Source organism: Charadrius vociferus, unplaced genomic scaffold, assembly GCF_000708025.1.
Source record: "Charadrius vociferus isolate BGI_N301 unplaced genomic scaffold, ASM70802v2 scaffold321, whole genome shotgun sequence".
In the NCBI taxonomy this organism is placed as follows: domain Eukaryota; kingdom Metazoa; phylum Chordata; class Aves; order Charadriiformes; family Charadriidae; genus Charadrius; species Charadrius vociferus.
This window is the reverse complement of record NW_009646934.1, coordinates 1,259,366-1,271,306: the sequence shown is the minus strand read 5'-3', so window position 1 is coordinate 1,271,306 and position 11,941 is coordinate 1,259,366. Positions and strand designations below refer to the sequence as shown.

The 11,941-nt window shown below is 53.1% G+C and overlaps 1 protein-coding gene across 1 annotated transcript in view; it reads right to left on the bottom strand.

Annotated features, from left to right (window-relative positions):
• WIPI1 (WD repeat domain, phosphoinositide interacting 1) overlaps positions 1 to 11,941 on the bottom strand; it is a 20,258-nt gene that overhangs the window by 3,856 nt on the left and 4,461 nt on the right. Inside the window, exons 4-12 of the mRNA XM_009894798.1 lie at positions 10,549 to 10,645; positions 6,762 to 6,859; positions 5,613 to 5,705; positions 5,222 to 5,292; positions 4,212 to 4,319; positions 3,648 to 3,812; positions 3,355 to 3,462; positions 1,977 to 2,098; positions 1,131 to 1,231 (exon numbers count right to left, since the gene is read on the bottom strand). Coding sequence (XP_009893100.1) covers positions 1,131 to 1,231; positions 1,977 to 2,098; positions 3,355 to 3,462; positions 3,648 to 3,812; positions 4,212 to 4,319; positions 5,222 to 5,292; positions 5,613 to 5,705; positions 6,762 to 6,859; positions 10,549 to 10,645 — 963 coding nt within the window. The remainder of the gene's footprint in view (positions 1 to 1,130; positions 1,232 to 1,976; positions 2,099 to 3,354; positions 3,463 to 3,647; positions 3,813 to 4,211; positions 4,320 to 5,221; positions 5,293 to 5,612; positions 5,706 to 6,761; positions 6,860 to 10,548; positions 10,646 to 11,941) is intronic.

The window sequence follows — 11,941 nt, the reverse complement described above, 5'->3', positions numbered from 1 at the left end:
AACTTTGCAGAGGAGGGACGCATTTTAAATACTCTTCTTGGGTAATGGAGTAGGACAACTAGAAAACTCTTGTTCTCAGTTTGCAACCGGTTGTGTTGCAGGTAACAAAAGCGAATTGGTCTAAGGTTTATGCAACTCGAGTTGGATTTAGGCAGTGTTGTTTCAAAGGGAGTCATGAGCTAGTCACCTTATATCTAAATAACACTTTGCATCAGTTAATCGGAAAGTGCCTCACAGAGGTCAGCCTCAGCACACGGAACAAATCCTGGGATCCCGATAAAGTTTTTACTTCCTCCTTCTCTGGCAAAACTCCAACAGCAGGATATGTAAAAACAGAGTAAGGGATTCAAAAGTCTGCCAAGTCTACAACCTGAAATCTATTACAATATTCCACTGTATTAGTGCATTACTATTAAGAAGACACCGCTGATTACAACCAGATCATAGCACAGTACCAACATCTGTCCATTTAGGGGTTAGATACTTAACACAATAAAAGCGCGTGTAACAGGAAAAGGAGCCGGAGAGACACTGCCAGGCTTAAGTTAGACTTTAAAAAGCCAGTATCTTCTTCCAACAGTAACTGAGAAAGTGCCATATAAAAATCATACAACGGTTTAAAACTCTGTTGTGCCTTTCATCTTTGTACTTGGAAAAGGAGTTTCCTTTTCAGTTAGCTTGGAAACGAAGAGACTGGTGAGGTTCAGGTATGTCCCAGGTGCATTCCGTAAGCTAACACAACTGACTGTAAATGCAACAGGGAGTATTAAGGTTTTATTTCTAAGTGATGGTATTGTTCAAATTGAAGCTATTCTTGGTAATACTAGAAATCTGCGCAAGGCACAAAGGTTAGATCTGGATCTGAACATCATTCTGCATCGGCACTTCATTCAACAAGTTTGTTCAGATCCGTCTCTAATTAGCAGGTTTGATCATCTTTGCCCCATCCCTAGCTGCCATTTAGTGGGGGTGTACTTTTCCTGGCACTGTCCCTATAACTTAAGTAGTTATTTTAGGCTTCCCAGTGAGCAGGGACAAGGTGGGGGCAACAGTATCTCTTCTGTAAGAGGTTAATACTTTCTTCTTAGCATGAGGGCCGAATTGCAGTTTTAGGGGTCCCGAATGCTCACAGGAGGAAACTCATTCTCGTCATCAAGACACACTGGTCCAGTTGCAAACTCGTGCTCTGGGATAACCTCTCCTCGCAGGGCACCGCCGTCCTCCGAATAACCTGTCCAAGTGAAAATACAAGATGTTACAGAGATAAATGGATGGAAGGAGGCTGGAAACAAACAGCAAAGATATTATTTTATCACCTTTTTAGCACAGAGCGGCTTTCTCTGGCTTTTTGGCAGCGCTCTGGGGGACTGCGGAAGAGAAAGGTTATCTCCATTGACACGACTGATTAGGGAATGGACTACATGTGGCTCCTGTGGCAGAAGCTTTCCTCCTCCCACCATGACTGTAAGCACCAATTTCAGAAGAAGATCCACATCTGTTTGTGGACCTTTAGACTCGGGAATATAATGAGATAGTCACCCAGTCTTCTCCTGCAACAATTCAGTGCTAGTTTCATTAGGACAAGGTGTAACAGGTTTGGGAGAATCTGTAGCGATCTTGCCACGGAAATAGTGAGATCCAACTTCTACACCCACAGTTTCAACTCCTGGAAACCAGCCGGGCAGCAGCTGCTGTCTGACAAACCGTGAAGGATGTGGTTACTGCCGGTGAGCCCGTTTGTGGTGCGGCTCTGCACAAAGAGGAGAAGCACTGGGAAGGGGTCCCGGGAAGCAGAGCAGAAGCCTGGCTTGTTTTGGGGGCAGGGGATGAACCGGGTAAGCTGTAGGGAGTCCTGCTGCCCCAGTCTCATTGCACAAGTGGTGTTTTCTGGTTGAACCCTTGGAAGCTGGGAGACTCTGCTTTGCCCCAGGTGGCTTTCTTGCTTCTGCCTGAGGAAGGGCAGATGCGATGCTTACCTGGCATGGTCGAAGTTGAAGGCACTGTACTTTGTCTGGCTACAGTTGCTGCATAAGATTGAGGTAATGGAGGCCGAAGGTCATTTTCTTTGTTCTCCTCCATCTTTCCTGAGCCAAGCAGACTAATTGTGCAGCAGCAAGAGAGAGGAGAAGAGTTAGTTTTGATCCCAACCGTTCCTCCCCCAGCACCAGCTAAGAGAAGCGCATGCATCCACGTCTCCTTGAAGCACATCACCCATCTGCATCACCGCATCCAGGCACTGCCTGCAGTCCTAGCAGCGCTGCAGAGGAGGAGAGCATTGTGCTCTGCAAGTAAAGCAGAGGGGGGGAAGCAGAAGATAGGGAAAGCACTACTTCGGCTAGAGGACAATGCTGGCATGAGAATAGAAGGGAACAGATTGACCACAAAAGCTTTAGGTTACAAAAGCAAACAGTGTTTCTAATCACAGAGGGGGCTCCAAAGGGCTTCCAACAGGAGCAGACTAGATGGGAAAAGCAGCCCTGGCTAGTTTAGGATGGAGTTTGAGCAGAGATATAGTATGATGTAACATAACTCATGACCCAAGGGCCCTTTTCAGTCCTCTGATGCTAAGAGGAACCCACAGACGAAGCCGTCCCGCCAGCTCTGGACGGCTGCTTTGGGCCGGGAGCGGGCGGGCGGCAGCGGTGTCTGAAGGCGGCCGGAGCACGCTGGACAGCGCAGCTTTGAAGTGCCGTTGTTTTGTGGCTTTTCAAAAAACTGCTGGCATTTTCCTGGCTGGCAGCCACCTCCCGGCTTCGAGCGCATGTTACATCGCACCCCACCCCAGAGGCTTCACATCTGGAGCCAAGTAGCCCAGATCTGGGGAGGGGAGGGGAGGGGAGGAGAGGGGAGGGAGCTACGTGCTTAATCAGATTTGCACACAAACTGAACAGCGGCACAGAAGACTCTGCTTTGGCAGTGCATGCCTGCAGGAGTGCATCCGTGCGGGTTTCTGTTTACGGAAGCTCCCAGCATCACTCCATACCATCCCACCCCCAAAGTCAGCTCTCCAGCACCCACTCATGCCTGGAGAAGGTGCTCTGCTCTCCTGCCACCATGGTGGTCAGCGCTCTGCTGCTGGAGGCATCTCCTAAGGCACAGCCTGCCCACCTCTGCTGTCTAAGCTGAGACGTCCCACAAGTGTTTACAGAGATGTCTCTGGTTTCTCCTGCAAGAAGCCCCACGTCCCTGCCTGCTGACGTGGTTCCCACCCACGTCTGTCAGATCAGGCAGCTAAAATCACAGAGTCAGTTCTAATGTTCTTGCTCCTACAGCACATGTTGTGCTTTCAGGTGAAATTTCCCTTATTTTTTTAAAAGATCAGCCTCTATCAGATGTGTCTGGAGGTATAGTTACCTGTGTTTCTTAATTAAGACACACTCCCCTCCATCTTGCGGGTCCAAGTTATAGATATAGAGATGTCCATCTGACGTAGTCACCAACAGTCGAGGCAGCTTCTGAATCCTGATGAGAAAAGCATCGTGAGTCCAAACACATCTGCACTCGCACACAGATACAGCACACACCCGCACTGCACGCTCTGCAGGCACGGCTGCAAGATAAGGGGCCACAGTGGTGGTGTTCTGCAGAGATAGTTGTGTCTGCTCACAGGCTGGTGTGGCAGACGGGACGCAGATGTCAATACGTACGTGGAAAGGGCGCAGATGTTCCTTTGTCCGGAGATGTTCAGGCGGACAGTGGCAAAGGCTCGATCCTGGTTCATCATGCCTGATACCTGAGCAGGGAGGTAGTTGGTAGCAGCCTGGAACATCTTTCCCATGTAACCGCTCCAGGTTGGAGGCTCTTCTGGCCGGCTGAGGGGATCACAAAGCAGCTTCAGTGGGGCTCCCACAATCAGCCGTGACAAAACAGGTGAGGAACAGCCAAAACAATCCTGACTTCACATACGCAAAGGCTTTCTTTGGGGCACCTGCACGTATTGTGCACCAGCCTAGCTGGATACACGGGAAGGAGGCAGGGGACAGTGGCAGCTAATAAACCCAGAGCAGCAGGAGAGGCTGGCAGCAGGGATGCAGTGGGTAGTTTTTCCAAGGAGTGAATCCCGCAGGACACACAGCCAAAGAGGCGGTTTGCAGCTGGTACTGCTCATGGAGAATACGTGGCGAGGAAATGGAGGCCAGCTGCGTAAAGGCAGATGTCTGAAGCAGAGACACCCCTGGGGCAGGCAGGTTAACCCAGGCTAACCCCCTCACCTGTCAGTGAGATGCTCCAGTTTAAAGATGTGCACCGTCTCCGTGTTGCTAGAAGCACAGAGGAACTGGGAATCCATGCTGAACACCAGGGAGCTGATGTTCACATACCTAGGGCCAAGCAAAGACAGGACTGGTCACTTCATGGCACACCATTCAAGGGGAACTGCTAAGTTTTGCTCACAGAGACCCACATACGTTGAGAAGCGCCCTGCCTGGCTGCTGCCGAGCCTGCGGGCTGGCTGACTAGCATTTCCCTAATCCCTTTGCTCAGCACAGCTGGGGATAGCCTTAAGTTAGTGACTAACAGCCAGAGAGGTGGAAATATCCTTGCTCACAGAGCTGTCTGTGGAGTGAACATCTGTGCCAGCATCACTACAGCAGCTAAAGCTTCTGGTACTGCAAAGGCCAGGGAGGATATCCAACGCGCTGGGTAGCCGCATACATGCGGCATCTCTTCCTGCGCAGGCTCAGCAGGGATGGGTGTCTCGGTCACAGCAGTTTTTGTACTTGCAGAAGTGGGTGTAAAATCACAGGCAGGTCAGGGATGGGGACGGGGAAAAAGTCAGGAAAAGATCTACTGAAAACATTTGAGCCTGCAGAAGAGCCGCAGCAGCCCATCTCCGCCATCGAGACTTGGGCTCTGTGCAAATGACTCGGTAGCTTCAGAACACCTCCTCTGAGAGGGCAAGAGTTGAGCTGATAACTTTGGGGACTTCATTATTTCAAGTAAGAAACAAGAAAGGACAGAGTAAATGGACAGAATCTACCTCTGTTCTCTGCAATCGCCCTGTTCTGCGACACACTGAATTGAATCACTAAACTTGCCCGAGGCATCTGGGCGCAGCGTGGCTGTCTGGCACAATGACATTTCTATCTGATATGCTTGCTCTTCTTTTCTTTCTGCAAAAGATGCCAAAGTCACCAGGATCTGACGTTGCCCTGTCCCTGTGTTTATATTTATGCTCCGGGAGCCCTCAGTGTACTTCTCACCAAAAGAAGAACGGACTGACCTTTTCATCCCTCGTCGGAATTCATACAGCTTTTGCCCACCAGGAATGGAAAACACACGAATGACTGTGCCCTGCAAAAAATGCAAATGGAAAGATCAGGCAGGAGCGGGGGGCAAAGAGAGCGAGCCCTTTCTCTGACACACCCAGGAAACTCAGGACGTGCAAGGGCCCCTCCTGTTTGCCAGCCAGGGTCAAGCTGAACCCGACACACTGGCCTCTTGCAAGGCAGAGTCCTTTCAGCGCCCCTCCTCTGTTGGCTGTGTTTAAGAAGGGGCAGCTCAGAGGTCCCGCTCTCCGTCCTCCAGGCGGCCGAGCTGGCTGGGACCCCGCTGCCAGCAGCGGGCAGAGAGCACAGGCAGCAGGCAGGGCGCTCGCAGCAGCGCTCACTCACTTTTTCGGAAGCACTTGCCAACTTCGAGCCGGTGGAGTTGAAGGCGAGAGCAGCCAGAGGCCCATCATGGGCAGGAATCGTGCAGGCTGTTTTCTGTAGGGCAGAAGGCGATGTGAGTGCAAAGAGACATGTTGCTCCTCAGACTGCGTAAGGGCAGGGCGTTCCCTGCCTTGCACCCTAACCATGCCCGCCAATCTGGATTCACGGGATCATATCGCCCTTACGGTATCCCTTCAACATCCTCAGTATTTCTTATCTTTGCCCTCAGCCTTAGCTCACTCCCCACCTACTACGGCCACTGTGATTACAGAAAGCTCATTTCAGGGGCAGAGGTGCTCGACTCCCCACCTCTCCGGGCTGCGGGATTGCGACTGCGCCGCCTCTGAAGCCTGGCATTCCTTTGTGCAGAGACAGAGCTGGCCTCCCGGCAATTCGCTCGGCTGTACAGCAAATTCTGCTGCAGCGACACCACCCTGATGCCTGCAGGGAGCCCAGGCCCTCGCTAGTACCTCTCACAGCAGCAGCGTGTTTTCCCCTTGTGCTCTGCTCCTCCCCTGCTGCAGATCCTCAGCTCCCGCTGCACGTACAGAGCGACAGCCTTATGTAATCCAAAGCCCTGGCATAAACAGCAGATAATCATGACCCTGCTTCCAGCCAGGGACAGATTTCCTGATGGGGCTTTGGACACCTCACCCTCTCCGTGACTTCGGGTCTGGCATCTCTTCCAGCCTGCGACACGGGCAAAGCAGCTGCTCCCGGTCCTGCACTGCGCCTGGAGCAGCTCCAACCCTCCCTGAGCCACCCTGGTCACATCAACACCATGGAATACGCTGCTGAAGCCCCCGTAGGATCCCCCGACAGGAACCCCTGTGTCAGCCTGGCAGCGGCCCTCGGGCTGTGGGGTAATGGGTCACGTTTCCCTTCATATCCCATACTGGGAGATGGATGTCCTGATCTCAAAGAGGCCGTCTGCTTCACATGGTGTCCAAGCAAGGGGGATGGGGAACGTGCCTGCCCCGGGCAATTGCCTCGCAGTTTAACTCAGTGGAGTGTATTTATTCATCCTTCCCAAAGGCCCTGTTGGCTTTGCTGTGGTTCTGTTTGTTTTCAGTCCCTGCCGGTATCCAAACGGGCAAGCTTCGCACTTACCAAAGTATTTCCGTCGTAAAGCGCTATCTCTCCGCTGGTCGCACTGCCGGGATAAGCCAAGTAGGAGTTGGCGTGGTTGATCGAGAGAGCGCACAGACCTGGCAAGGCAAGAAGGACGCAGCTGAGGTTGTTTGCTGGTGGAGGACGGAAAGCAGAAACGCAGCCACGGACACCACAGGGGGTTCAGGCTCTGTCTCATTTTGGGGCAGTGTCCGGCACTGGGCGCACGCCGGCTGTGTGCTGGCAATGCCTCGGCCGTGGGGACACCTGCTGGTATGGGACAGTACGGCTCCCTTCTCCCGGCCACCATCCTCCCCAAACCCTGCTCAGGAGGAGCCCAGGTCCTGCTTTGGGGCACACTCTTGGCTTCATCCCCCCCTAATCTTCCCCTTTGAGAAAGCACATGAAACACAGCGAGGGACATCTTGGTCTCAGAGCTAACAGGACTCCTGTCCAGGCACATCTGGGCACCTCCAGATGTGCGTAGGGTGTATGTGCTGGGTGAGAAGCTCAGATGAGCAGCACGGCACGGACGCAGCCCCGGTATGAAGCCTGGCACGTGAAGGCTGGCACGGCAAGGCAGCGGCTGTGGGGCTGGGCAGCGCCGTTTCCTTTTTCTCTGAATGGAAAAGGGAAGCAGAGAAAGACAAAGGAAATGCCACAGTTGTGCAGGGAGTTTCCGGCTTGAACCTAGCTAAATTTTAACCACAGGGGGAATTCTTCCCCATAATAGACATCTGGTTTCCTGCCAACATGAGCATCTGAGCAGGAATTACGTGATGCGACAGGGACGGATGGATGTTTCCATCCGCCTGTCCCCCAGGTGACCTCGGAAAAGAGCATCTCTTCCTGCCTCTCATTTCTGCCATTGGCTGAGGACCCATCCGGGTGAATCCTGTCACATACAGAAATGGGTCTCACTTGCCTCCTGCACCACATCTACGTGCTCACAGTCCTCCCAAATCCAACTCAAGGCTTCAGTATGACCTGAGCTTCCTGGCCCCCGCCAGGGGGTCCCAGCTAGTCCCCCATGCGGAGGAAGCCATGGGGTTAAAGGCTGTTGGGGATGCTGCCAGACTCCCCAAACAGGACGCCCGCACGCATGCATGCACGTATACGCACGGACGTGCGCACACATGCCATGCAACCCGTCATGTCAGGACACGGCCCTGGCCCGGGCCCAGCAGCGGGGAAGGATCGGCTGAAGCTCTCATTTTAGGTCATTGTTTATAACTAAACAAAGAGACCGCGGCAGAGCCAGGAGCTGCAGGATGGGCCAGGGGCCCCGGGGATCCACTCCCTATCAATCAGAGGCATTTACATCATGCCAGGGATGGCGCACGCACCGGGGAGAAGGAGCAGAGCAGCAGCAAAGTGCTGCAATTAAAAGGCACCTCAGGAGGGAGGGATAGGAGGAAGGCAGCGATAGCCCAGAGCCTTTGCTCCTGATGAGCAAGGCTGCCTTTTCAGGATGGTCTTGCCCCAGCCCAGGCAGCACGGGGAGATCGGCGCAGCCCTTTCTCTCAGTGGAGGATCTCGAGAAAGCTCGAGCTAAACAAAGCAAGCTCTGAGCGGCTGGTGTGAGTCACCCGCTCCCTCTGCTCCGCGCCTGGCTGGGAGAGGCGGACGGGAAACCAGGCCAGGGGAAAACACAGATGTGAGTGTACTGGGCTGACCTCAGGGACGCACAAAGAACAAGGATCACAAGGGACACGGGCAGCCTTTGAAGATGCGCCTCTGCTCTTGGCAGCCCCACAGCCCTGCCGAGGGTTGGTGTGTGCAGTGGTGGGCTCAGGAGGGAGGAGGCAGGCTGGTGCCGCTCAGGACAGCGCCTCTGGGAATGTCACATCGCAGGTGGCTTCCTCAAGCAGCGTGGAAAAAAGCTACTCCATCCAAGAAGCCTGGCCTTGCCCCCAAGCCAGCAGGTCCAGGTGGATCTGGGGCTTGGGGGGAGCCAAGTGAGGTTGTTTCCAAAGCCGCAGTCATCCCCGAGATGTGCCCTCATGGCACTCCCATCAGCATGAGCACTGCAACCTCCTCACTGCAAATCCTGCCCCTGACATGAGCCACGTGAAAAACACGTTTGAGCACTCATGAAAAACAACAGGTTCGCCCGCTGTGGGCATTTTCCTCTCCTGCGTGGAGGAGGCTGGACTGGGAGCCAGGTCCTGGCCAGGAACAGCCAGGGATGTCACTGCAACTGGCCAGTGGGTGTGCAGCAAATCCCAGTCCTCATCGTGCTGGTGTTACCATGCCCATGGTGCACACTTCCCCGTGTGATCCTACACCCCATCAGCACAGATCCCCACTCTGAAAAGGGCTGTCCAAAGAGCAGTGAGGCTGGACCGCCTCGGCCTCCTGGACATGCTGTCCTCGAGGTCAGGCTTGGGACCAAAGCAGATGGTCCAGGGACAAAGGCAGCCCGCGTGGCACAGCGTTTGCCACTCAGCTCATTTCAATGACAGCTGCTGCGATAAAAGGGTTTTAAAAAATTAAGCCCGTATGAAGTCCTGTGATCCGCAGCAGCCTAGTCCTGTCCCGGTGAGCGCTGATTGCTGTTGCTCTTAAACCATGACCTGATCATTCAGCCCCACTGCAGAACAGCTTCAGGCCTGGGTATCCCTGCCCTTCCTGCTGCTGCTGGGCTTTCTCGGGAAGGTTTTAAACTTTAATTATATTTGCAGTATTTAGTATGTTTAATCCACACGGAGAGGCCATCTGTTGAGACCTGAAGTAGGTCAGGGGAGCCGCCGGAAAAGCGTCCCTTGAAAGCCCAGAAGCCAGGCGCGAGCACATCAGCAACTTCCCGATCAACCACCCGTGAAACGATGCTGCAGCCTGCGACCGACCGGGATATCACAGCAACGCACGGCAGCGCTGCCGCAGGCGCTCGGCCAAGTTTCCCTATCCGCGGCTAAAAATAGCTCCTCTCCCATGAGCAGGAAAGCCGGATTCACCCTACGCTGCACAGAGAGGATCTGTTCTGCAACCACCTGCCCTGCCCCTTGGGTTTGCAGCGTATATGGAATAATATCAGGTGGCAGCCCGGGCTCCTGGGAACTCCCTGGCAGGGAATTAGTGCTGTGCCTGGCTGTGTTTTCTGCCCTGGGTGATCTTCACAGCGCTAATCACTTTGGGAGCTGACCCCAAGCCCGTACGTAATCACAGGAGCTTTCTACCTTAGCGGAGCAGTGCATGTCCGTGGCCAAAAGAGAACCTGGGTTAACCGCAGGTCTGCAGGGAGTGCCGAGCTCTGCAGCACGGCATGACGCTGCAGAGCTGACTCATGCCGGCAGCGCGGGGAAGCAGGGCTCTTTTGTCCGGAGAGCAAAAACGCTGCCGGACTCTCTGACGCAGAGCACGGTGAATGAAGGGCAAGGAGCCCCGGAGGGAGAGTTTCAAGCTGTCCTATATGTGGAGGGAAACTTGCGGTCCTGGCCTGTCTTAGAGCTTTCCGCTTGTGAAAGAGAATAAAGGCACACTGCGGGAAGCTGCTGTGAGTTGCACAGACATCCCACGCGCAAACAGGAAGGGACCGAACCTGGGAGGTGAAGTCAAACCACACTGACCATTTCTGCTCTCCTTTGATGCATTTGCTCAGGACAGAGCAGGGTCTCTCATCTCCCAAGCCCAACTGACCGCCTCCATGCATTTCTGGCTCCCCAGTGTTGCATCGGGATACACAAGCCCCAGGCTGGTTTAAATTCTAACATGAGTGCTGCGTTGTGGCTTTACAAAGCTCCTGCAGAGCTCATCTCTCCCTTTCACACGGTTCTCCCATGCTTACCTGTTGTGTTTGGAGGCGTATCCAGAATAGTCTTCAAAAGCTTCATGTCCTTAATGTTATGGATGTAAATTGACTCCTCCAGGCAAACAACCAGCCTCTGCAAGGACACAAGGGACATGCACAGAACCTCACCAGCACGGGCACGGTGCCTCTCTGCCGCTCCCACAGTTCGCACACCCAAATCTTCACTGTCAGAAAAACTCAACAGGAGTTTCTCACGCACTGAAATGTAATAGAAACGTGATCTCTTCCGCTTCTCCATCCCCTCTCACTGGACAACCTTTGATTTTGTATGACTGCTTTTGAGAGCTGCCTGCACCTGGTCTTGCTTTAGAAAGCGGCTAAAACATCACGACTTCTTCTCTGCTATTCTAAGAGCTGATCTTCCACATCCCCAGACCCCAGGAACAGGGAGACACACCAGGGTTATACGCTAGCCACGGCGCCTTGATTGCCATCCATTCCTACCTCAACTTTTCTTTGCAGTTTTTTTCATAGCAAATTACTTTTTGATCATAAAGCCCAGGCAGCAGAGATGCCGCCAATCCTGCTTGTCAGTATGCCTACAGATGGGACTACATGCCCCTTGCCCTGACTTTTTCCTGATTTGGGAGCAAACATTTAAGTGATGGGCCTCCCACTGTTGCTAAACCTAATGCATCTGTTCAGCAAATTAAGATTTCTTTTACCATTTGCCATTGGCAGGCAAGACTCTGCTTTATGTGCCCTGAGTTGTGCTGCAGAATTGCATAAAAACTGGGCCAGGAAACATTTGTTCAGGCACAGTCACAGTGGTTAGTGTTTCACACCGAGTATTTACACCACCTTGGCAGATGGGTAGGGTATTTCCAAGTTCATGTGCTTGTACCTCTTCTACTGAACTCATCAGGAACACCCACCCAGCCAGCCAAGAGGCAGCTGCTAAGAGAGGAGCTGCCGAGTGATGGGGAGGAAAGGCAGAAAGGCAAAAGGAAGCCTAACACCGTAACCTTCGCACTGGGCCACCATCTCCATGACCGCTCAGCTTTGTGTCTCAGCTTGGTCCAGATCTCTATGCGTTACCACGGAGGCATTTTGCACAGAGTCTTTTTTTGGGACCAGGCTTTGGATCTGGCTGAAGTGTTATGCTTTGTAAGTCCAGCGAGCGCACAGTTCCACCTACGTTAGTGCCAAGTGTCCAGAAGCACTGAAAACCTCCCAATAAAAATGTAAGGCCAGACTCCATCCAGGCTCCTGAAGTTGGAGCACCCGAATCCATGTACAGGAAGCCTCCACCTCTTTAGAAATAAGGCCACTTATTTAGTATCTAAATGTGGAGCTTAGTCACTAACTTGAAACACCCACATTAGAAAATCTTTGCCTTGCTCCACCATTACTCTCAGATCAAACTCTT